Here is a 25,820-nt window from a genome sequence, read left to right as displayed (position 1 = left end):
CCCGGCAACTCGAGCGGGAGGTGCCTCTGCTGACAACTCCTGCCCCTCTCCGCAGGACTGGTTCGCCCGTCACCCGCCTGAGGAGGAGGTACCGCCCTCCCAGGAGGACGGGCCCCGGCAGCAGATCCTGCCCGCCCGGCGGAGGCGCCCCAGCACCGCGCCCACCCCCGCAGCCCTGCGGGGCACGGCCGGGCCCCATGGCGAGGAGGAGGAGCAGGAGCAGCTGCCGCCGGGATTGGGGGCAGGCGGCGCCGCCCGGCCGGCCGGAGGGAGGGAGGAGGCCGCGGGAGGAGGAGGAGCGGAGGCGCGGGCCCCGGGGAGCGGGCTGGGTTTGGCGCGGCTGCCCCTGAAGATGGCGGCGGTTGAGGCGGGCGCTGCTCCGGGCGGCGGGAGCTGCCCGCCGGCGGGCGGCGGCTCCGTGCCCGTCCTCTTCTGCTTCTCCGTTTTCGCTCGGCCCTCCAGCGTGCCCCACGGCGCCGGCTACGAGCTGCTGATCCAGAAGTTCATCAGCCTCTACGGCGACCAGATAGACGTGCACCGCAAGTTCGTGGTGCAGCTCTTCGCTGAGGAGTGGAGCCAGTACATTGACCTGCCCAAGGGCTTCCTGGTCAGCGAGCGCTGCAAGGTGCGCCTGGTGCCGCTGCAGATACAGGTGAGACCCGGCGGCGGGGCAGCGCCGGCCCCCGCAGGTGTGTGTGTGTGTGTTTGTGCGGGCGGGCTGTGCCGTCCCGCAGCCGCCTGACGCTTCCGGGCAGCAGCGGCACCGAGCGGGGCCGGCGCGGCGGCCGGGAGAGCCTGGTGCCGGCTGGAGCCCGCAGCCCCTCACGCCAGCCCAAACTTCGTGGGAACTTTTCTTTTACTGGGGCGGGGGGGGGGGGGGGGGGGCAGATGCGCGCCGCGAGTCCTGCTTTTGGTAACTGGGCTTTGCTTTAGTCAGAACTTGCTTGGCCCCGTGAATGGAACAGCCTGGTGGTTGAAAGAATCAATACTTCTTTAAAGGAGGCAGAGCGTGCCACCCGACCTTAACCGCAGGTAACGCTGCTAGCTGGAAACTCAAAAGGTGCTGGTAAAGAGGTTCTGCCGGAGCTCGGTCTCGTGGCTCATAGTTCCCTCAGATTTCTGTATTCCTTTTTGCCCCCAAAAGATCTTTCCAGTTTTCAGGCTCCATATCTCACTAGTTCTGCGGCCATAAACCAGGAAACCAGACTGCCAGACAGATTCTCTACGTGTGTTTCATACTAAGGTGTCTCTGTGCACACTGGAGATCCGTGCCCGTTGAGCTGTAATATCTGCTCTCAAAGCAAACTTACATTTTCCTTGGACCAGCATCAACGAGTTTAACTGGAAAAAAGCAAAACTGAAAACAAAGCATGTTGTTGTAATTCAGAACGTTATTCTTTATTTATAATTAATAAGTTTTATTTTGTCAAGCCAACATCATTAGTAAGTTGAAAAAGCGATGTCATGAAAACTGAAACATTGCTCATCTTCTCTTTATGTTTCCAGAAATGGTCTAATTCACACTATTTGTAAGCCCTGTCTAATCATAGTCTCTTAAACCCATAAACTCTCAAGATGGCCTGTTTGCTTATTCTGTTCATCAAGAATGCTTTTGGAGTCTTTTGTCCTTTCTTCAAGGCTATGTGTGGAAATAGTGGTTAAGAAGACCAAACTAGTTTAAGAACATATTTTGACATTTATTATTTATTTCAACATTTGTCACTCATCATATTCAGTTTAAAATTTTTCTCCTTCTGTTGGAAACTAAATGAGTGGGAGCCCAGCCAGAGAAAGTGGAAAGGACAATCTCTCCAAACTGCAAAAAGGTGTATGAGTATTAATTAAAGCAAGGATTTTAAAAACAGAATTTGTGTAAACTGGACATGTAACAGTAGTACAGGTGAGAATTTTGTTTCTTCTTTGTACGTGCAGATCACTGGCTCTGCAAAGGCTCTCCTGCAGATGACTTCTGCACTGAAACTATAAATGCAGCCCGAGTATTCATAGCAGGATGTATATCTCAGTGTAAAAGATGAGTCTTGAGACATGGAAGGAAATGTTATGCCCAGGGTGCAGATGCACCACACAGCTTTAACTGACTGTAGGGATTCAGAATGAACCAGTATTTAATGCATTAATTGTTCATTTGATTAGCTACTTTCACTAACACTGTTGCAATTCTGTGACAATAGCAACTGTTGATATGAAAAGGATGGTACTTGTGTATTATTTTAGCTTCCTCCTTCATGTGCAGCAGTTGAGAATGAGCTGGAAACATCACAATGATATAGTTAGGTCACCTTAAACCACTGGCAGGTGCTCAGAGATCGCTTGTTTGGGGAACGTTTGGTCTGTTACAGTCACAGCTGTGCTTTTTAGACCTTTGGGATTTTCTGATGGGAAGATTATTCTTGCAGTCTGTATGTTGATTCATGCACTGCCACTGTTGTGTGCCCTCTCCCCCCCCCCCGATGTTTTATCTGCAATTACACATGACATAACTTTGTCAGCTTTGACATTTTGAACATGTCTTTCAAGAGGGACGACTTCTGCTCACTGAAGTGATGAAACTTGCATGTTTGGAAAGGTATATTTGGTTTAAAATTATGATTCACAGACACTAGCACCTGTATCACTGGACAATAATTTCCATAGGTTTTGTGCATGCTTTAAAAATATTTTTGTGTATTTAATTTGTGATGGCATTTTAACTCCTGGGGCAGTAGTGCCCTTGAGCTATGGAACAATAAGCTCCTATTTTGACTCCTGTGCAGATCTGTAATGGAAGGATGCCTTTTGTCACAGTAGATCAAGAGATCTCAGCAGCAAATGATGTTTGACTGGGCTGTTCCAATTTCCTGTCCCTGCAGTTGAAGCAGGCAGTAATCTCACAAAGAAATCACCATATGCTGCCCTTAGAAAGCTACTTCATACATCTCAATTCAAGGCTTGATCTGTACAGGATCATTTGCTCTCTTTTGTGCCTTTGTACTGTGCTCTGAATATGTACATTTGTTTGGTTTTGCTGTCTTGGCACAAAACAGCCACTTTGAACTTTTAGTGATCCCTTGTTAGGCTGGGATGCCTTAAAGCCTGATACTCAACCTGGCTTCTTGCTCTTGAAACTACTCAAGCATAGGCTTGCAGTGAGAAGGGACTTTTCCTTTGGTCTTTCCCAGCTGGTGGGAATTTGCTTGCAACTTGAGGGACTGAGTATTAGTAGAAGGGAGCCATCTGCTTTTCGTGGATTGTATGTGTTTTACAGATTTTAACAGAATCATACTTATAGTTGAGATAGGAGGAATGCAGGACCATTGTAACCTCTTCTAACTCTAAATTGAGTTAAATAGTGCTACTGAAATTACTATGTTTTGCTATAACCATTGCAGCTGCTTTTGGAGTAGAGAAGCGGTAAGAAAAAAAACACTTGAGAGAGATCAGAAGACAAGAGAGCTATGCTCATTACAGCTCCATAATAGCTTCAGGTTCAGGAAGCCTTTCAATATATGCTTGACAGAGTACATTTCACAGTTGCTGTCATGACTTCAAGATGATTTCTCTTCAGCAGTTCTAGCACTCTGCAATTGCAAACTTGTAACCTTAAGGTGCTAGAGCTAAAAGGGTAATTGAAATAATTTAATAAAAGAAGGCTGCTTGCAGGAAGATAACTGTTGCCAAAGGTAACGTAAATAAAATAGAAGTATTTGTACACAGATTTTCACTGTCTTTAGGCATATCTAATATTGCTATATTCAAATGCTTTGGAAAGAGAAGCAACATTAATGCAGGAACATAAGTTTGTTTTGTGAAGACCAGGAAAAGCCAAAGCATAAATTGCAGCATATGAGTCAGATCAGGGGAGTTGTTGGTTTGTTTGTTGTTTTTTTTTTCAGCCTGCAATTATAAATTCTGATACATTAGTGCTACAATTAAATATAGTATTACTAAATAAGTTGTGGGAGGTTGCTTCATTTGTTTTGTTTGTTTGTTATTTGCTTTGTTTTGTTTTTAAAGCAACACTTGGAACCTTAAAGAATGGGAAAAAAGGACTTAAACTATTGAAAGACACGTTTCTTCAAATCCAGACTACTTGTTTGTGCATCTTTACTCTGCCGTAAGAATGTTGTTAATTTTGGATTTTGATGAAGAATTTGGTACTGTCTTAATTATATAAACATCATGTTCTTATCTAACTAATTTGAAATGCCGAATTGCATATAAAAGGCTTCACTCTGGCTTAGCATAAAATAAATATTTATGTTCCTAAATTGAAACACTTGTAACCTATTTTTCCCTGGAAATATGTTAAATTGAGTTTCTTCATTTTATTCCTTTGAAACGTAAGCAGCAAGGTAAAACTGAATCTTACAGATTTCCTTTTAAAAATAAAGGAGAAGAAAAAGACAGCTTCTTTTCACTGTTGTCTTTGTATGCTATCCTTGAAATAACAGGGCTGTGAGGTCCTTTTCTCTGCCCTTGTAAGTGGGTTACCTTGGCAAGATTTTTCTGAGGTGACTGCATGGGATTTTGTGAGGTGATCACATGGGATTATTTCTCTGCTTCCATTTTCTTGGTCATTACAAATACTGGAGGAAAATTGTATTTTGTATGTATAATGGCTTCCTGAAGTTTAAACAGGGAAAGTACAGATAAAGAGCCAGTATATGTGCATATTTTTGTAAAGCTGATTCTATAATTGCAGTACTTTATCACAGTCACATTTAGTATGATTAATAATAATGAGCAGAGATAAAACAGATGTGAAAAAAACGCTTGTCCTTTCCCACTGAGGCCTCTTCTGGAATAGGATTTGAAGCTGTATGTAACTAGTGACAGCATACCTTTAAATCCTGGTCTGGACAAGGTCCTAGAGATGACTTCTCTGGCAGAGTAAAAGAGGTGCATCAGATTACATGTCTATCTCATGTATCTGTTCTGGTTGTGTTGTGGATAATTTAAGTGAAACTTCCTATATTCCAACTTGTACCTGTTGCCCCTCGTTCTGATACTGGGAGCTACTGAGAAGAGCCTGTCTCCATCTTCCCTGCACCCACCCTTTAGATACTTGTATATATTGATAAGGTCTCCCCTCAGTTTTCTTATCTCCAGACTAAGGAGTCCCAGCTCTTTCAGCCTTTCCTCATAAGAGAGATGCTCCAATCCCCCAGTCATCTTTGTCACCCTCCTCTGGATTCTCTCTAGTAGCTCCCTGTCTCTCTTGAACTGTGAAGCCCAAAACTAGATGCAGTATTCCAGCTGTGGTCTCACCAGGGGGGAGTAGAGGGGAAGAATGACCTCCCACAACCTACTGGCCACATTCTTCTTTATGCAACCTAGGATTCTATTGGCCTTCTTGGTAGCAAGGGCTCATGGATAATTCACTGTCTATCAGGATTCCAAGATCCTTCTCCTTGGAACTGCTTTCCAGTCTAAATCTACTGTTTGCAAATATCCTGTCATCCATGTTGTTGCCGAAACTTTGGGCAGATACTGTTTTTGCCCTAAGAAAGTGCCAAGCTGGGAGGAGCTTCAAGAATCTGAGAAAGCAGAGTTAAGGCTTTTCAAGACAATAACTTGAACTAGGTGAAATAAGATACAGTTCAAAATGGAAGCAACAAAGCTAGAGATTATTCCTTCACTAAGGTAGAAATAATCACCTACACAAATAAAATATGGTGTAGAAGTAAAGGGATGATTTTGAGGTTAAAATGCACCTCAGGAGTCTAAATATTGTCAATTATGAAAAGAGCAAATAACATACTGGAAAGCAGAAGTTGGACAGGGCCTGGAAGGGCTGTGGATTGACCTGTCTTCTTCAAAGCTCTACTAATGCTGAGAAGTATGATGGGCAGAGAAATACTTCTGCTATAGTAGTATTGGGTGCCTCACTGTAGACTGCAATTTGAAAAGCACACCAGGGAGGGCAATAAAATTATTTGAGTTGGGGGAGGAAACTTAGAAAGTGTTAGATATGTTTTCCAATAAAGCACGGGAGGGGAAGGAAAAAAGGAAGACAAGATCTGAGTCTTGAGATGTGGTTTCAGGCATTTGTGGATAGTTATGCATATGAAGGAGGATGGTAACACTCTTGCCTTTCAAATCCACAATGGACAAAACTGGAAATAATGCTCTTAAATAGAAGCACAGGAGCTGTAGGTCAGAAAACACTGTAAGATAAAGATAACAGAGATGTGAGATGGATTGTATAGGAGCTCTGTAAATTGTGTATTGCTGAGTCATACCAGCAGGTTATCTGTAAAGAATATTTGTGTTTGGTTGACCCTTCAGTAGAAGCAGAATATGCAGCTTCTTGGAGGCCTTCCTGGTCTATTCATACTTGTTCCTCTGCTAAGGATGGTAGCACCATCCACTGCCTTGGCATAGGAAAGTGTATTTTAAGGCAGTAGACCAACTCCACATAGATCACTCTGTCATCATAGAGTTACAGAGTCATGGTAATGGAACCCGGGTTACAGTTGGCTTTCTGGATTGCAAGTGCACATTTCTGGTTCATGTTGAGCTTCTAATCCAGCAACGTCTCCCAAGTCCTTTTATTCAGGGCATTTCTCAATCCATTCTCCCCCTAGTCTGTATTTGTGCTTGGGATTGCCCTGACCCACATGCAGGACCTTGCACTTGGCCTTACCATACTTCATGCAGTTTGCACAGGCCCACCTCTGAAGCCTGTTAAGATCCCTCTGGATATCATTCTTTATCTCCAATGTGTCGACCACACCACACAGCTTGGTGTTGTCGGAAAACTTGCTGTAGGTGCCCTCAATTCTGCTGTCCATGTCACCAATAAAGATGTTAAATAGCAACTGCCCCAGTAATGACCCTTGAGGAATGGCGTTTGTCATGGTTCTCCATCTGGATGTTGAGCTGTTTACCACAGCTTTTTGAGTGCGACTATCCAGCCAATTCCTTCTACCAAGTGGTCCATCCATTGAATCCATATCTTTCTAATTTAGAGACCAGGGTGTCGTGGCACAGTCAGACACTTGGCATGGGTCCAGATAGATGATGTCAGTTGCTGTCCCCTTGTCCACCAAAACGGTGACACCAGTCTCCCTTGTCCACCCTTCCTTTGTCCCCAAGTGCTGTGATCCCCATTGATTATATTTTGCAGTAGTTAAAATTGTTTTATTTAAAAATATAAAGTGCTGGAATAGTTTATAGAAGAAAATAATGGACTTCCTCATATAAATGCCAAGACAAAATGACGTTTTCTGAGTAGGAGGCACATTAAATACTGTCTATTCCAATTACTCTTTTTGCTGCTGAGTAGTAGGAAAGTTAAATGTCATGATTGACTGCTCTGATGGTAGTAAGTGCAAGAGTTTAGAATGGATCATGATAGGTGGCCACTGTGGTGTAGAATTGTACATTAGTACTTCCCACAAACTGGCTTCTGCGTTATGCAAGCACACGGATGGTGTTCAAGACCAGGCAGTTACTCAATATTTAATTTTATTTTCAGCATTCTTTGTCCCCTGCCTTATCTATTACATGTTGTAATATCACAGAACTGTAGTTTGGGACAGGTATCTAGAGGCCCTAACTCCTATGCAAAGCCAAATCTTGATCAAATCAGCTGTCATTGTGCTGAATGCTGAAAACTTCCAAGGATGGGGATCTCACCACCTGTGGTAACCTGTTTCAGTGCAGCTGTGGCTTCATAGTGAAAAAGGTTTCCCTGATGCCTGTTGCAATGCTTTTCTGTTTTCCTGTAGCATCAGTGCATTATAGCATCTGTGATTTGCTTTGTGGTCATAATTGCACTTGCGTTTCTAACTGCTTGTATTGAAAGTATTGCTGTTTTTTCCACGAGGACTGGAGGAACTACAGTTACGAATGTTTACTATTTTGGCAGTAGTGGTGTACTGAATCTGAGAGGTGTGGGAATTTAGCATTATAACAGACAAGTAAGGTGCCCACCACACTACTCCATCTCCCCTCCTCCTCAAAAGGAGGACAGGAGAAAATATGGCAAAGAGACTAATGTGTCAAGGTAAGGACAGGAAAATCAGGAATGCCAAGATGGTGATTGTGCCCCTCTACTCTGCTCTGGTGAGACCCCACCTGGAATACTGTGTACAGTTCTGGTGCCGTCAGCACAGGAAAGACAAAGACCTGTTGGAGAGGGTCCAGAGAAGGGCCACCAGGGTGATCAAAGGCCTGGAGCAGCTCTGCTATGAAGGCAGGCTGAGAGAATTGGGGTTGTTCAGCCTGGAGAAGAGAAGGCTCCAGGGAGACTTTATAGCACCTTCCAGTACTTGAAAGGGGCTACAGGAAAGCTGGGGAGGGGCTTTTCACCAGAGAAGATAGTGATAGGACAAGGGGTAATGGTTTTAAACTGAGAGAGGGGAGATTTAGGTTAGATATTAGGAAGACATTCTTCCCTATAAGGGTGGTGAGGAACTGGAGTGGGTTGCCCAGGGAGGTTGTTGATGCCCTATCCCTGGAGGTTTTTAAGGCCAGGTTGGATGAGGCTTTGTGCAACCTGGTCTAGTGGTAGGGGTCCCTGATGTCACCATTTGACTCAGGTCCGACAACAACGCTCTCGATCCCCTCCCCTTCCCACCCAGGCAGGGAAGGAGAGAAAGAAAAAGAGAGAGACTTTGCTGGATTGAAAACTAAACTAGACAGCTTTAATTAAACACTAATGATATAAGAAAAGATATACAATTATATACAAACGTGTTCAGGAAATGTACAAAACCCCTATTGCCTCCCCCCACCCCCAGCAACTCCCACAGCATCTCCTGTGCTGCAACACTCTTGAAAAGTTCCAGCCTGCTACTGGAGAGAGCAGAGTGATGAGGGTCAGGAGATGCACAGCCTGGGAGTGATGGATGGACAGAGTCCTCCCCGGATGCTGGCCATGGACAGAAGAGAAGGGAAGAAGAAGCAGGAAAGAAGTTGTCTTCTGTGATCTCTGACCTTCCTCTGAGCTTACGTAGATATATGGAATGGAGTATCTCTGGCCAGTTTTGCTGTCTAACTCAGCCTCCCATGGGGGGCGTCACAGATCTCCCTGTAGTGTTTGAGCTGGCAGAGTAGAGATGCGACCTTGGAGACCCAGCAGTTACAAAAACATTCCTCTCTTATCAGCCTTAGCTGGAATACGCTGGTGCTGGTTAAAAGAAAGCTTACTGAAGGAAAAAAAAATCAATAAAAGGAAAATTGGCTCCATCCTGGCTCAAACTACGACACCTGCTCATGGCAGGGGGGTTGGAACTTGATAATCTTTAAGGTCCCTTCCAACCTTAATGATTCTGTGATTCTATATGATCACTTACTAATTACTGTCACAGGCAAAACAGACTCAACTTCGGGAAATTATTTTAATGTATTGCCAGTCAAGAGCAGTGTAGAGTAATGAGAAAGAACAAATATAAAAACACCTTTCCCCTGATCCTTTCCTTTCTCCCAGGCTCAGTTTCACTTCTGACTTCTCTGTTTCCTCTCTGCAAAGTGATATAGGGGAACAAGGAATGGGGTTCACAGTCAGTTCATAACACTTCATCTCTGCTCCTTCCTCCTCACACTTTTCTCCTTCTCCAGTGTGGGGTCCCTCCCCCAGGAGATAGTCCTCCACAAACTGCTTCAGTGTAGGTCCTTACTATGGGGTGCAGTCCTTCAGGAACAGACTGCTCCAGCGTGGGTTCCCTATGGAATCACAAGTCCTGCCAGCAGACCTTCGCCAGTGCGGTCTTCTCTCTTCACTGGGCCACAGGTCCTCCCAGGAGCCTGCTATAGCACAGGCCGTCCATGGGTTCATAGCCTCCTTTGAATGCATCCAACTGCTCCAGCGTGGGGTCCTCCATGGCCCGCAGGTGAATATCTGCTCCACCATGGACTTTTGTGGGCTGCAGGTGACAGCCTGCCTTACTTACTATGGCTGCAGGGGACCATGGGCTGCAGGGGTATCTCTGCTCTGGTGCCTGGACCACCTCTTCCCCCTCCTTCTTCAGTGACCGTGTTGTCTTCAGACTTGTTTCTCATGCATGTTCTCACTCCTCCAGCTTCTGTTGCACATTGTTGTTGCTTTTTGTACCCTTATACATTATCACAAAGGCATCACCATCATTGCTGATGGACTCAGTAGTGGGTCCACCTTGAAGCCGGCTGGCATTTGTTCTTTCAGATATGGGGCAACTTACTGGCATCTTCTCACACAAGCCACCCCTGCAGCTTCCCCTGCTGCCAAAACCTTGCCACATAAACTCAATACGTGCCTGCTCTTCCAAAAGAGACTATTTTACAGATTTTGTAATTCTGTTTTCGTATGAAACATCACAGTCTTGGTTTGCAGAAAATGAAGTGTGCAAAACTAATGGCTACTTCCCATCAGCAGTGTGTTCTATTTGATTTTTCAATCCATTGAAAAGCTCCAGAATGGATGTAATTTCTTTTGAATTGTGTTACAACTAAATGATAGTGTGTAGCTTCTTTTTTCCCCATAACCTCTAGGTGAAATCTTATTCTTTGCTTTTGCAGGTAGACCAAGTAATTTCATACAAATACAAAGCACTCTTTCAAAGTGTGAGAAAATGCAGCCTTTGATTTCTTTTTTCTTACCCTTTGCTTCTACCCCACCTGGTAGCTTGTGCAAGGGAAGTGCTGGGAGATTATTTTTATCACTAAAATGTGTTCAGTTCATTTTCTGTTCTTAGTACTGGCAACCTTCTCTTTATTTGTTCTAGCCTTTGGACCTTCAGTCCAATGAAACTATTGAAAATATGTACATACAGCATTGAAAGCAACTTTGAGTTTTTAAACTTTAATTAGTGGTGGTTTTGTGTCAGTTTTATGTGGATTTAAAAATGAATTTGAGGAATGTAATTTTGCTGTTGGTACTTTATTTTCTTCGAAGTACTTTAGGCGGGATGCTCCTCCATCTCCCCTTCAGGGTTCAGAAGTTTCCATATACATTTATATTGATTTGTATTTCCCTCCTAATAAAATTTTGATTACCTATTGGTGATTGTATTATACTACTCTGTATCAGCCTTTCATTTGAATTTAGAAACATACAAAAACCAGGCTGAAAAAACCTTTCTCCAGTTTTGACTTAAGGTAACATAAATCTGTTACCTGGCACAGAGGCATTGCAAACTCTTTTTCATTCTGCTGTTTCTCTAAAAGGGTCTTCACTGCCACAGAAAACACTAATTATATTTTGTTTTTCAGATGACTACTTTGGGCAACCTTATACCCTCAAGCACTGTGTTCTTTTGTTGTGATATGCAAGAGCGATTCCGGCCTGCCATCAAATATTTTGGGGATATCATCAGTGTGGGCCAGCGGCTGGTATGGTTTTTTTTATTTTATTGTAGTGAGTTTTGATCACACATGTGAATTATTATTTTACATACAGGTGGTTTACTGAAAAACTAATGTCTTTGCTTTTTTTGTTATTTAATAAATTATTTTCTTTTATGCTTTCCTCCCTGCCTTGTTGCAGCTCCAGGGTGCACGGCTCTTAGGAATTCCTGTTATTGTAACTGAACAGTATCCAAAAGGTCTTGGCAGTACTGTGCAAGAAATTGATTTAACAGGAGCTAAACTTGTGCTTCCCAAAACAAAATTTTCAATGGTGTTGCCAGAAGTTGAAGCAGCCTTAGCAGAGATCCCTGGAGTCCGCAGTATTGTCCTGTTTGGAGTAGAAGTATGTGCCTAGCCATTCTTGTTCTCTTTTACAGTAATGTCTGTTGCTCCACAATAGTATTATGCATTGCTTTCTGTAATAAAGAAAAAAGGTCAATTTATGTTCCTTAGAACTCAGATACCCTCTGTAGATTAAATTATTCCTGTGTTATTTGTTTTAGGTGTTATCTCACAATAAAATTTGAAATGAGATACTTGTAACCAAAGGCTCTTGTCTCAAGCTTGGTTGGCATTTAAAACACACATTGAGTTCCCCAGTCATGTCAGGTGTAGAAAAATATGCATCTGAACCCTAATTATATATGTACACTAATTTGGCATTGTGCTACTCATGTTTTATAAGAATGTTTTGTTGGTGAGTTTTTTACCTTCGATTTCTTCTCTGTAGACTCATGTGTGCATCCAGCAAACAGCATTGGAATTAGTTGGCAGAGGTCTGGAAGTTCATATTGTAGCTGATGCCACCTCGTCAAGAAGTATGATGGACAGAATGTTTGCTCTTGAGGTAAATTTCTTAGTCAAGGCTTTCACCACCTTGTGTCTGTATATTAATTTCTTTGCTTATTGTAAACTAACCAGGAATTTCTAACAACTGTAAACAGTGAACAAACATACACTTGAGAAGAGGTGGACACTCTGATTCTCAGAATAGCTTCCAGGATAATGAAGGATTACTGTCTTATTTTTTCCTCTTAAATTATTATTTAATATGTGGAACCCAGTTTGGGACAATTGGATTTTAACAGCGATTGTTTCATGCAATCTAGGTTACTCTGTATAACCATTAGCATTTTAGGAAATTCCTTATGGAGTGTTATCTGTATAGCAGAGTAGAAGTGCTATTATAGATCTTTTGGTTTTGTTGTTCCAAACAGTATGTATTCTGCTGTTGAAATTCTTTGAAATGCAACAGGATATAGTAAGGGATCCTCTTCAAAGCTCCTTCTTATATATCTGTCTCTCCCTCTGCTTTTCCTCATCACTGCAAATTAAACCTTAATCTCAAGACTCTATGATTAAAGATTTTTTTTTCCTTCTGCCTTTCTAGGAGCTTAGTCTAGCTAAATATTGAGAAAGTGGAGATAAATGTAGAGACTTTAAAATCTTCTTGTTACATCTATGTGGTAGCAAATTCATGCAAATGACTTTTGATAGTGTACCGTTACTTGCCTGCAGGTGTCACTGTTAGAAATAAAAAACTGGTATCTACAGTGAGTATTGAATATTTTTGGCCTGAGACCCTAAAAATTATTTGGAAATTGAAACTAATAATAACTACAACGTTTTGTACTTTTTTCAAAGATTTTGGGGAGACTCTTAGTTTCTGCTGTTTATGATGAATAAGAGAATTAAAGACTAAAGCAAAATCATTAGCATGTAGCATTTGCTGAAGCCCATAACTTTGATTAAATGGAAGCTTAGTGTCGTCTGTCATGTAAAATATAGTGACCCGCACAGAGTACAGGAATGACTGAAATCATGGACTTCCCAAGTCAGTGTGGTGCAGCAGCAGTACATGACGAAACAAATACAGAAAAACTGAAATCTGTTTTTCTTATTGCGTATGTCTTTATACATTTGATTATCACTTAATCACTTGTGTCTGCAAGCGTAGAAGTTGGTTCACTGTAATAGAGGTTAAAGCAGAAACTTTGCTTTTATTTCTTGTCAAAAAGGTATCAATAATCTTGAAGGCCTGGTTGGTTACAACTGGTGTAGTCCAGACAGATTGGTCATTTTTAGATAACTTTTTACTATGTCTTTGCAGTGTTTTCTCACCAAGCAGAAAAAAATGTTTTGCTATGCTCCCTTAAATAGTCTTGATTACAATATGATCCAGGGAATATTGCTGACTTGCTGTGAGGAGCCAGCCAGTTATATGGCAGTAACTCCTCCTCATCCTCAGTGTCTGCACATGCCAACATTGTCACTTTCTTGTGCTGCAGAGCCTCTCTTAAAAATACTACTGAGGGCTATGGGGTAGAGTGGTCTCCAGTTCTGTTGTGTGCTTAAAAATGATAGAAGGACAAAACTCAGAATATAAAAAAACACCTAAAACCCTGAAATTAAAACCTCAAAATTTCTATTAATTAAGTAATTCAACCAACCTGTGGCTATTCTTACTCTCTGCCCTATCTGATTAACATACCTTGTGTCACTGCTTCCTTGAGCTAGCTTAGTCTGTTCCTCAGATTTCTTTTCTGTTCTACATCTGTTCTACCTGTTCCTGCTTTGTGGATGCAACACACGCTTGCTTCTTTCCTTCATCTGAAGACTATATTCTTAAGAATTTTTTTTTCCTTGAAAATCATCCACTTTGCACGTCTCGTAATTCCTGTTAATCTCAAGGCTATATATGTTATATATAGCCCTAGAATTAGAGTGTAAGCCAATGCTAGTCTCTTTCACATGTTGTGGTATATTTTACTTCTAAAGTGAAGACATTCTTTTTTTTCAATCAACAATTCTCAGAAGGGAAGGTTCTTTGACAGTCTTTTTTTTTTTCTCTCATCCATACTAGTTAAAAGCAAACCCTTTGTATTCCTGGAGAAGTATACTTTGAAAACATTGCCATAATATTTCATTTTGATTTTTCTATTTTTCTCTTTTGTATGTGCATGTGGTTTAAACAAATGTGTTGTCAGGCTTAGGAGAGCTAGGGAAGCTACCTGCTTTCTTTAAACTTAATCACAAGGCTTACTGCCATTATTGCAGGTAGAAAACAATGGAGTAAATCTAGCCTAGCTAGTTTATCATTATAGGGACTGTAGTTATATATACTTTACCAGTCCTCTAAAATTAATAACTTACCCCCATTAATTGCTTTGTAATTGAACAACTAAATGGCAGTGACCTATGTCTGTCTGTCCTAGAATATTCGGAGCTTCTCTTTATTAAGTAGAATTGATACCTGTCTGAAGGTGTATGTATTGGTAATTTCTGCCTCTTGCCCTCCTGTGGCTCAGTTAGGACCCCATTAGACTTGGTGAAACATTCAGCTAAGTAGAGGATGATGGAGGGAAAGCTGGATTTGTGAAGAGTTTTACTGCCAAAGCATCTGTACAATTGCTGGGAAGCTGTTGGAGGACAGAGAGTGGACAGCCTTTACTTAAGGGTAACTTTTCTACATAGGCAACAACTGCAGTCTTAAAAGTTCAGAAACTTGGCAATAAGTCCTGTGACTTGAGCTACATGAAACATTAGTCTGTTTAGTTGTGCACTTACAAGATCTATCAGGCCTCTTTCACTTTTGCTTTCTATGCAGTAAAGCTTTTTATCTTGGAGCCTGTAAGAACTAACTCAGGTGCTTTTGAAGCTGTAATGAGTTGTCATTTAAAAGGACCTACTGTGGTGCCAGTATTACGTATAAGGTTTTCAGAAGAGCTTTTTGCTCTCCTGAAATTCTAAGTACTAGCATGCTGTTTAGTCCAAAGACTGAACTAGTAGTTCAAAGCAAGCCCTGAAAGCGAAACTGTTTAAGTTTCTTGCTCAATGCCTTTACCTTGGACTCCACTATTTGATTTTTTCTCAGGCCTTTCAAATCTGAACGGAAGTGAAGAAAGCTGACCTTGACACCATGCAGGGGGAAACGGTTGTTAATGTGTGGGTGTTCTGCATATTAAATCTGATGTAAGGAAAGAATCCAGTCCAAGTAGGAAAACTTATTTGTAATACAGGGCAGCATTTTCTTCAGTGAAGTCTGAAATCAGTTACTTTCCATCCTAGCTTTATAAATGGCACCACTAAGAAATGCTGGAGTGGAATTGGCAATACTTCTGTTAACAGGAGATGTTTTAAAAAATACTACCTCTCTGTTTTACAAAATGTATGCTCATTAACATTTGCAGGTATCTCACATTATTCTCTCTGTGCTCTTTCTTCTTTCAGCGTCTTGCTCGTACTGGAATTATAGTCACTACTAGTGAAGCTATATTGCTGCAGCTGGTAGCTGATAAAGAACATCCAAAATTCAAAGAAATCCAAAATCTCATTAAAGCCAGTGCCCCTGAGTCAGGGCTCCTCTCCAAAGTTTAAAGAGGATGTGAAGGAAGTGGATCTCATTGACAACTTTAAGGAGGAAGGAAAGCTGTAAGCTCACATCTGCAGCTTCTTTCACTCAAAGTTGGTAGAAGTGTAAGATTAAAAATTGCCATACTCATGCTTGCCTCAGAAAAATTGTCTGGTTATACATCTGAGTGCCAGTATGTTATATTTAGTTACAGCTGTCAGAGGCTTTGGATACTATTGGACCGTTTGTTGTAAAATTTCATTATTTAAAAAAGAAATAAATTGACAGTTTATACTGTACTCTGATTGTAACAGCTCCAAAAAGTACGTATTTCTGTGACATCTCTTGACTGTCCGCTTTGTTAAAGCGTTCTGTGATACTCTGTTTTACTTTTGTATTAATAGAAGGTGATTACATATTGGATAAATGTGATGTGGTACACTTCAATTTGCTATATAAATGAAGTAAGCCGAGTAAGATATATTTACTACATGTGACCTTTTGTTCCCCAGGATAAAGTTTAAAGCACTTTGCTTTCTAGAGGAGACATGTAGATCAAGCAGACACTAATGTTTGATTGCTCTCGTTAGCCTGCAAAATGACTTTCAATTATTCTGAAATTGACTGCCCAACCCTGTACTTCACTTTAATTTACACAAAATGAAAACTTCAATTTAATGAGTTCTTTATCAACAACTATTATAAAGTGCTTTAGAACTAGGAGATTACCTAAATTTTAAATAAATTGGCAATGCTAATTTATTTAAATTAGCTTTTTGGCTCTTAGTGATGAATCTTTTACTGTATTTAGATTTATTTTGGAGGTTTTTTTACCTCATTTTAGTTAGATTGGATAATTCCATATGATTTACTCATTTACAGAAGTAAGCTCTAAAAGAAACCTCAGCTTCTCTAGGTTTTTGTGCTTTTTTGTGGGCTTAGTTGGGTGGAGTTTGAATGGAATCTGTCTTAAAAGCATTCTTCAGAAAAATAGCATCTTTAACTTAGTTGTATACATACATATATGCTATCTAGAATCAATATTTTAGCACGATTGTTCATCAATGCACTTCCTTCATGTTCCAGTGGTTTAAACAATGTTATGTAAAGCTTACAGTGTGACGGAGACTTTTTTTTTAAAGAGTACTAGAAGATGTCATACTGAACACTGATCTTTCTGGTAGAAAACCAATTAGAGTATATGTATTGTTTTAAATTGTGTATTTTCCCCACAAGATGGCTCTAAAATAATTGTTTCAGAGTTATAACCTTTATAAGTTAAAAAAAAAAATAAAATGTTAATATGTGCTGTCTCCATTAAGCTTGTGATATTTATTGAAGATCAAATCCTGAAATCTGTGTTTGCCATGGACCTTGTTTTGTTTTGTGCAGCTGTTAAATTTCTGTAGATCTCATAGGAATCTTATGTAAAGATCAAGGGTGGATGTCTAGTAATTCCTGTCATCTGTGTCTTTTAACAGTGTTATTTAGTGCTTCAAAATACAAGGAATTAATTTTATTCTTCATGTTGGAGGCATGTAGGTGAGCTGAGTTTAAGAACCATTGTCCTGTATCACTGACCTATGTTTATGTCAAGGTCCTAATTTGTGGCCTTTTCCGTAAGCTTAAAAAATAAGAATGCCAGAATACTTAGTTTTATGCTGTAAAACCGAGCTTAGATGTGAATTTAGGGGCAAAATGATTGATGTCTTTCTCCTTTTTTAGATGGGTACATTATTCTGGACTGGATTACATGGATCATTCAGTGTTGATTCTAAGGATTTTTATTTTCATAGAATCATGAAATGGTTTGGGTTAAAAGGGACCTTAAAGATCATCTAGTTCCAGCCCCCCTGCATGGGCTGGAGCACCTCCCACTAGACCAAGTTGCTCAAAGCCCTGTCCAGTCTGGAAAGCTTCATCCAGTCTGGAAAGCTCCATGCAGTCCATTGCCATATCTCTCTTATGTTCATAAAGTTTATTAACAGGAGAAAATTTCTTTTGCCTGCCAGTAGTTCTCAGGTAAATGTGCACTTAAATAATGCTGCTTATTGATTATGTTTCATATTAGACAACATCAGGATGGTGCCCTCTCCCACCACCCCCATCCCCTCCCCACCCCCCATCCATATTTATTTCTTCCTTAATTTAAACAATGACATTAATCTTTCAGGAGAGAAGAATTAAGATCAGTCTTTTCGTTTTGACCTGAGCAGACTCATTTTTTTCTTTAGAAGCCTTGTAGATTTTTTTCAAGATTTTTATTGAACTGAAGATATTCTACTGTTACAGATTTGTTCTTTCATGTAAGAGATGAACATTGAATGCTTTGTTTCTTCAAAAACTTTTTTTCAGTTAAACATGAGGTAATAGCTGGAGCTGTAGAGCCCTGATTAAAGGCAGAGTATATTAAGGAGGATAGAGGATTTTACTTTCAAAGGTGGTGATGCTGACTAGTCCTGTTACATAGTTCACTTGCTATTCTTCAGTGTATTTTCTACCACATTAAGTACTATGCTAGTGACAGAAGATGTCAGTGATTTAAAATTTGTTTATTTCCCCTTTGGATAAGTTAAACTATACTAGATGGGTATAACAGATGTTCTTCACATTGGTTTAGAACATCTGCTCTGCAAATGGGCTACGGCAGGAAATCCTGGGGAAAAAATCTGGTTTGATTGTCCAGTGATGGTTTCTTCTTAATAATCTCTGCAATTGAATGCTTTCATCAAAGTAGTTAGACCCTTCAGCAGTCTTCATAAGTGCTTCTGGTACAGCAGAGATTACATTTTATAGTATACTGCTCCTTCTCTTAGGACAGTACTGTATATATGTGTGCATAAGGATAAGGTAGTGTGGTGTCTGGTCTTTTATTACTCATTTTAATTGAATAACTTAGTTTTTCCTATGTAATAAAGGAATATTTGCAAAGGACTGCTGTGAATAGAGGAATTCATTAAGTATTAGCTTGCTTAGGTCAGCTTAATAGACTTACCAAGACTGCCAGGGTCAACAGCTCTCCTGCTACTGACAGCATCAGCCTTTGCTTTAATGAAACTCTTTTATGTACTCAGGAGAGAAGACTGAGCAAAGAAATGAAGAGAGCTGTTAATAAAGAAAAGATTGTGAAGTACAAAGGAAAAATGGGAAATAAAACTTGTTTTATAATTATTATATTATTTATTTTTCCATAGGGATATCAAGAAGCTGGAACACTTAATAAAAGAGTGGCATACGTTAAGTTTGCGAAAACTGAGTAGGTTGCAGAAGTCCTCGCCTCTGTCTTGCTGTGCACTTTATTCCCTTCCCAGACTGTTTTCACCTTAAATTTTCCAAAAAGCAGGCTCTGCTAAACTTTTTGGCTTTGAGTATCACAAAAATTGCCAACTGAAAGAGAAATATCCTGCTATCAAAATTAAAAAAAAGAACGGGAAGGTGTTGGAGCAAAGACTGAACATCACTCCATGCTTGGCACTGACAGCCCACAGGAGAGAAAATAAAACCAGATCTTAAATACATTACCCCACCCCTCCCTTCTTCTCAGGCCCAAATTACTTTGTTCCTGATTTCTGTACTCCTTTTCCCCCAAGTGATACAGGGGGTTGAGGAATGGAGTTTAGAGTCAGTTTGTCACACGTTTTCAGCCACTCCTTCCTCCTCAGTGGGAGGACTCTTCACAGTCTTGCCCTGCTCCAGTGTGAGGTCCCTTCCATGGGAGAGAGTCCTTCACAAACTCCTCTGACATGAGTCCCTCCTGCTAGATGCAGTCCTTCAGGAACAGACTGCTCCAGTGCAGGCTTCCCACGGAGTTGCAGTCTGCTTCAGGAACAGCCACCTCCCCCAGTGTTCAGTCCTCCGTGGCTGGAGGTCTGCATCTGCTCCACCGTGATCCTTCACAGGCTGCAGGTCCACGTTTGCTCCACTGTGCTCCTCCTGAGCTGCAGGGGGACAACCTGCCATCTCACCATGGGCTGCAAGTGAACCTCTGTTTGGAGACCTCCTGCCCCACCTTCCTCACTACGTTGGTGTCTCTGCTCAGGTATTGCTCTCATCTTCCCCTCTCCTCTGCCCTGCAGGTCTTACAGCAGTTTTGTTTTCACCTTCATTAATGTGTTCATTGCAGAGTTGCATCCCTTGTTGATGGGCTTGCCATTGGCCAGAGACTGAGCCAGATTTTGGAGCCAGGGGAGCTTCTATCAGTTTCTTACAGGAACCAACCTGTGGCCCTCGCCTACTACAAAGACCCTGCCACACTGATGCAACTCACTAGGTTAGCTCAAGTAGATACTCTATATTTCCATTGCTTATGATCAGTAATTCCATTATTCAGGAAATTTTCTGCATCATCTATAACCTGTGCTCCAACTAGAATCTAGATGTTTTTTAACATCTCCAGTCTTAAATGGAAACCTCAGATTTTCTCAATGTGTTCCTTCAGTATGCTTTTTTGCTGGCATACTGATGACAGTCACAGAGGTCAGCTGTGATTTGAGACAGACAGATTGCACAGCCTCTGGATGCTCGGGTCTGGACTTTCACAACCTATCACACCTTTATGTGTTGTACTCCTTGAAGGCACACTGAGAGGGAGGTGATCCCACACGAGTGCTGCACAGCTGAGCCAAGGAGCTCTGAGACAGCTCCTGTCCAGCTGCTGGTACAGAAGTGTATCTGTGACAGATGCCATGTAAAGCTGTCCAAGCTATGACGTCTGAGCAGCTTCTGAAATGGTACAGCTCATATCCTGCTGCCTGAGAAGAGACAGCAGTCAGACCCCTCTGAATTACATGTGTATAAAAAAATTTGTTAGAAGCTGAATTTCTGCCTCCTGTTCTAAAAGCTATCTTGCTGTCTGTTCTTCCCAGCAAATACACAGGAGACAACTGCTAAACACATTGCTTACTTCTTGATATTATTAGTTAGAAAAAACATGTTCTGTTCATAAATGGGATCTGCTGGCAAAGTGGAATTTGGGGGGTCAAGTGGTACACAGAACCAGATTTTTTTATTTTTTTATTATTTTTTTTTGTATTGCACTACTTTAAGATGCTTCTTCAAAACTTTGCTGATACACACAAGAGCAAATTGCTGTCATTTCTGGTAAAGGTGACTTCAGAGTGACATTCACATTCAAAGTCTGTTTGTACCTTCCATCCCATTGTATTGTCTGGTTTACATCAGTTACTTATTTTGGTTTCTTAGGTTAGTTAAGAATTACATCGAGAAATATTTTGACGTCACTAGGATATACAACCCCTGAGGGTGCAACCAGCCTCATGCAAGCTGCTGCAACAGACTCTTGCACACGCATACATACACATGCACATACACACACGTGCACATAGAGCCAACTGAGACTCCCCTGGCTCCACAGCCAAACCCCTTATGCTGTCATCCTCAAGGACACCCACACCCACTTACTCCTAGCCACTTCATCAGCCCAGTGCCCCTTCCAGCATGATCTTAGCACACTCATTTGTACACCCGCTGTTGTCACTATACCACAGACAAGGGCCTCCCACCTGCCCTGGGACTTCAGACAGTGCACTCAGCACCCATATGCGTGCACACACTTGTGCACATGTGAGCACACATGTATGTGTAAACACACAAAGGTGCACACACAAATATGCAGACTGAAGATCCTCCAGTGACAATGAAGGACTGTGGTGAGCCAGGACAAGCCACACTGGCTGGGCCCGAAGCATGGCTGACAAGCCTGTCCACCAGCCAGCTACTTACCTGCCACTGGTCATTTTTTTGTCTCCTTGCACCTTATTTTCCCACTCCTGTTCCTCCCCAGAACACTTCAACTCCCTTCTCCTACCTATGGTTCCTCCCAAACATCCCAATATAAAGCTTTTGGGATCCTAAGCTGCTCTTCTTCAGCACCCACAATGTGGTCCCCGTCTCTGGGCAGCAAACCCTCTTAGTTGGAAGCATGAACCAGGGTTGATGCTCCTGGCTACCAGTGGTGGGTTTCATGCTGGACACTGGCTGAGGCTCTCCTGAGGCAGCTCTGGGAGGGCAATGGCAAGGAGGATAATTCTTCAGGAGCCCTTGATTTGGATTCTGACCTGCCATCCTGCCGCTGAGTTCCTTGGGGCTTATGTGATGAGCCTTTGGTGGGCTGGTGACCCTGAGGTGGGCCTGGGAGCAGTCAAGGCAGGGTATTATTTGAGGTCCCCCCTCCTGTCATTGTCTGTGCTCCTTGTTGAGCATGCAGATGAGCTTTATCTCACAACAAAACCAGTCCAGTAATCAAACATTTACAACATCTAATACATAAAGAAAACAAGTACCAAACACAAATGACTTCTTGTATTACAATCTCTCATCTTTGCTTGTAAGAAAGCAAGTAATGATGGCAAAAGAAGGTGGCAACGGTTACATTTTCCCATGGTGATTATCTCTAGTAAGTCTATCATTAGCTCTTCCATACTGTCTCACTGTGTTTTATTAATGATTGAGTCTCTTGGCATCATCTACTCTTCTCTGAGAAGAGAATGGAAACAAATAAATATGCAGCCTGGAGAAAATGTCTGCATGACAGGAAATTATAGGCCAGAAGAACTGGGTTAAACTGGCAAGGTTGATAAAAGGCTGAAGCACAACATTAAAGTAAAATATCAGTTGACAGATTCAGTCACTTTGATACCTATAAGCCTATGCATAAACCCAGGAACCTGTTCTGTTCCATTCAGTTTTTCTTCTATGTTATAAGCATTTGAGATAACAGAAGGAGAGTTTTCTTTCTTGGTGTTTGCTTTGTCATGAATACTTTTAATTACTATTTAAATTGTGACATTTAAACTATGATAAACAATGTTATCTTTGAAAGTAAAGCTGTATGCCAACAAGAGTAACACTGAATTATATTGAATATGTTCTTTACCATGACATTACAATGACAATCTCTCTGGTGAATTTTTTTGTAGGGTTATATGTCTTGGAATTTTTCATATAGAAATAGAAACATCTTAGATGTAATGATAAAATAAAGGTATCGCATTTTGAAGTCTTAGATAGAAGTGCTCATTTTCAGTGGAACATGTCTTCAGTCATACTAAAGCAAGCCAACTACATTTCAGGTGTTCTGTTTTCAGCCCTTATTTTTTCATATTCCAAAATTACAGATACTCCAGAACGCTTCCAGTAAGTATTAGAGTTTATTTGGGACATCTCATTACAGGTTTAGTTTATCACATAGGAAAATGTAAAGTTAATTTATTCTTTCAATTAATTCTTAAGTTGTTTTCACACTTGGCATAGGTAAAGTGTGCTCTAGTATTAAAACTATTTGCTGTGGCAGAATGTCTAAGAAGTGGAAGCCAGCCCTACACAAATATGCCAATAGCTTATAGATTATTCATTCAATGTCATGGCTTTTTGTACAAAGACTTTGATGCTGCAAATCCCTGGTATAATTTGCTCTTAACTTGCAAGGTGGATTGTGGCGTTAGCGTTGTTTAGCTTTCAATCACTGTATTTTGAGAATAAGAAATATTTCTTAACAACTTACTGATATGGCCTTTAGTATCCTTTAAAAGACAACATGTTTATTATAAAAATTTAAGTTTAAATACATACACATTCTGTTGCCATGTCCTGTTCAGGTTTACAACATCTTTGTTCTGTTACAATGTGGCATTACACTACATGTATTGTCACAACAGTAGACAGGTGGATTTAAGGGGTAACAGCTTTAGCTTGGAAGAGGGTAGATTTAGGTTAGACATTAGGAAGAAATTCTTTAGTGTGAGGGTGGTGAGACACTGTAACAGGTTGCTCAGGAAAATTGTGGATGTCCCCTCCCTGGAAGTGTTCAAGGCCAAGATCGATGGGGCTCTGAGTAACTTGGTCTAGTGGGAGGTGTCTCTGCCCATGGCAGGGGGATTGATTCCTACTAGGAGAGAATTATTTCATTCAGATATAACTCACTACATTAAATAAGGTATTTGTGTTGCCACCTCTCTGGTATGACTTCTTGACATAAATAAGTCAAACACCTGAATAATTTCAGTGAGCTCAGTTTGGGGTTCTGTTTAAACCAAAGGCACACGTGACAAAGAGGCAGTGTTATGAGGGACTGATGCAGATGGGATGGTCTTCAATGGCTAAAGAATGTAATCTGTAAATTAGAAATATATTTTTGGTAGTATGAGCTAGCAAAACATAGACACATTTGAGCATCAATTATTACTGCTTTGTTTTATTGTTTTGTAATGGTAACCAGGAAGGACTAAGTGGCATAAAATAAACCAAACTTCCCATGTCTTTGATTTTTGAATAATTCCTACTGGACTTGATGCATACCATTCTAGTAACAGTGTGATGCTTCTTTTGTTTCATGAAAAATATATTCAGAAGGCAAGGCTTTTTCTTTTTAATTCAGTAACTGGCTGTATATTACACTAAAATAAGAACTGCACTTTCTCAGGTGAATTTCAAGGGTCTGCTAAGGTAAGTATTTAAAGGAGCAGGAGGTCTGGGTGGTATTTCAGAAGTATATATTTACTTCTACTTTTCTGTTTCTTACTGTCTCCTTTACAGAGCAATTTGTTTATAATTTATAAGTCAAGATCAAATTCAATACCTGCGTATTTATCATAACCCGACAGAAAAAAAAAAGAGGAGCTTTAGTAGAATTTGGTAATATATTTAAACTGTAAATTGGAAAGTGCACCCTGCTTTTGAGAAAATATAGGCCATTTGCCAGGGGAGGTTCTGCCAAGAGGCTGTGCTAGTGCTTGCATGAACACAGGAATAAATCAATTTCATATTGTTCAAAGCACAAAACTAGTATGAGAAATATTTACCTACTTTCTAAAGAAGGTTTGATATGGAGCTAGATCTTAACATATGCTGTCTTTAGAGTTTAAGTGTAACCCCTACCAAAGTGCTGAGAGGGAGAAATCTCTGTTCTTCTACCACACTAAAAACCAAATGGAAATAGTTCTAAGTGCCTGATTGCATGATTCTGTTTCACTGCATGTAGCAGTATACAGATTTACATGCTCAGTCTTTACTAAGGTCAATCACTTTTGTTGGCAGGAGAAGTCAATCACCAGAAAAACCAGAAAGGCTGTTTAATCCATACACTTCATGCAGCATTAAAGGTTTGGGTATTCAGTACCCTGAGAATGATCTGTATGCATCCCTCTTTCCTTCATGAGAAGACTCTTTCTACACAATTTAATTATATTCAATATTGAAAACCACAAAAAGAAAAATATGTAAGCAAACCCATCTACTTTGCTGAGAGAATAAACTAACTTGCATTCCCATCGTAATACGTGCCAAGGTATTATCTACTTCTGCGAAGTTTAAAAAGTGTAGTTTCTGTACATCCCACACCCCCCCAACTCATATAAAACCCATATTCCAGCTTCTAAAACTTTCTTTTAATCTTGAATTCAACTCCTTTTCAGGTTATTCCTGCCACTTTTTAGAAACCTGCAGTTTTTCAGTTTTTCATTTTACATCTTACAAAACTTTAATTTGTAATCCAAAATGGAATGTACCAGCTATAAGACAAGACAGCAGCACGCTTACCAATGCACTAGATAATATCTTTGCTTGAAAGTGAAGAAGAGGGAAGTGTGGTCATTTCTTAACAGAAAGAACACATACTTGATCGAAACAGTCCTGCTTTAGCCAGGTAAACATGAGAAAACTTTCAAAACTGCTTTGTAAAGGTAGCATGCACTCTTAGGGACCATGTGGTGTTTTTTTTTGGTTGTACACACTGCCCTATCTTTAAAACAAACCAACAAAACAACAACAACAAAAACAACAACAAAAAAGTTATTTGCTGATGACGCCCAGTTATTGAGTTGGATTAATATAAGCTGCTTTCCCATTCCCTGCACTAACAAGGAACCACTTACTATCACAGAGAACTAGCTTGCCCAGATGTGCTTAAGCAGCTTTTATTTTCATTTTGTACTGATTTCTTGAGAAAGGTAAGAAATTATTTCCCATAAAAACTGTGCAGTCAACGATTGCAATAGAAACCTCACCTTATCAGAAAGTCAATGGAACATTAAACATATTCTCAAGAAAATGAAGAGGCTGGAATGGGCATCTGCTTGCCTTTTTCCTCACTGTGTATCACTCTCTCCTCAGAGGTCTGTAG

At 40.8% G+C, this 25,820-nt stretch overlaps 1 protein-coding gene across 1 annotated transcript; it reads left to right on the top strand.

The window, feature by feature from the left end:
- Positions 1-278: 278 nt before the first annotated feature.
- On the top strand, positions 279-17,003 carry ISOC1 (isochorismatase domain containing 1). The gene is made up of 5 exons (XM_051643668.1): positions 279-652; positions 11,197-11,316; positions 11,471-11,674; positions 12,062-12,178; positions 15,562-17,003. Exons 1-5 carry the CDS (start codon positions 353-355, stop codon positions 15,706-15,708), a joined length of 888 nt encoding a protein of 295 aa, XP_051499628.1. The 5' UTR covers positions 279-352; the 3' UTR covers positions 15,709-17,003.
- Positions 17,004-25,820: the final 8,817 nt, after the last annotated feature.

Source organism: Apus apus, chromosome Z, assembly GCF_020740795.1.
Source record: "Apus apus isolate bApuApu2 chromosome Z, bApuApu2.pri.cur, whole genome shotgun sequence".
In the NCBI taxonomy this organism is placed as follows: Eukaryota; Metazoa; Chordata; class Aves; order Apodiformes; family Apodidae; genus Apus; species Apus apus.
Note: the sequence above shows the minus strand (reverse complement) of the source record. Positions and strands in the feature narration are given on the sequence as shown.

Excerpts from the sequence above, each read along its gene's own strand:
- ISOC1 (XM_051643668.1), top strand. The coding sequence starts at position 353 with ATGGCGGCGGTTGAGGCGGGCGCTGCTCCGGGCGGCGGGAGCTGCCCG. Across the intron at positions 653-11,196 it reads TGGTGCCGCTGCAGATACAG|ATGACTACTTTGGGCAACCT; the intron begins GTGAGACCCGGC and ends TTTGTTTTTCAG. Across the intron at positions 12,179-15,561 it reads ACAGAATGTTTGCTCTTGAG|CGTCTTGCTCGTACTGGAAT; the intron begins GTAAATTTCTTA and ends TTCTTCTTTCAG.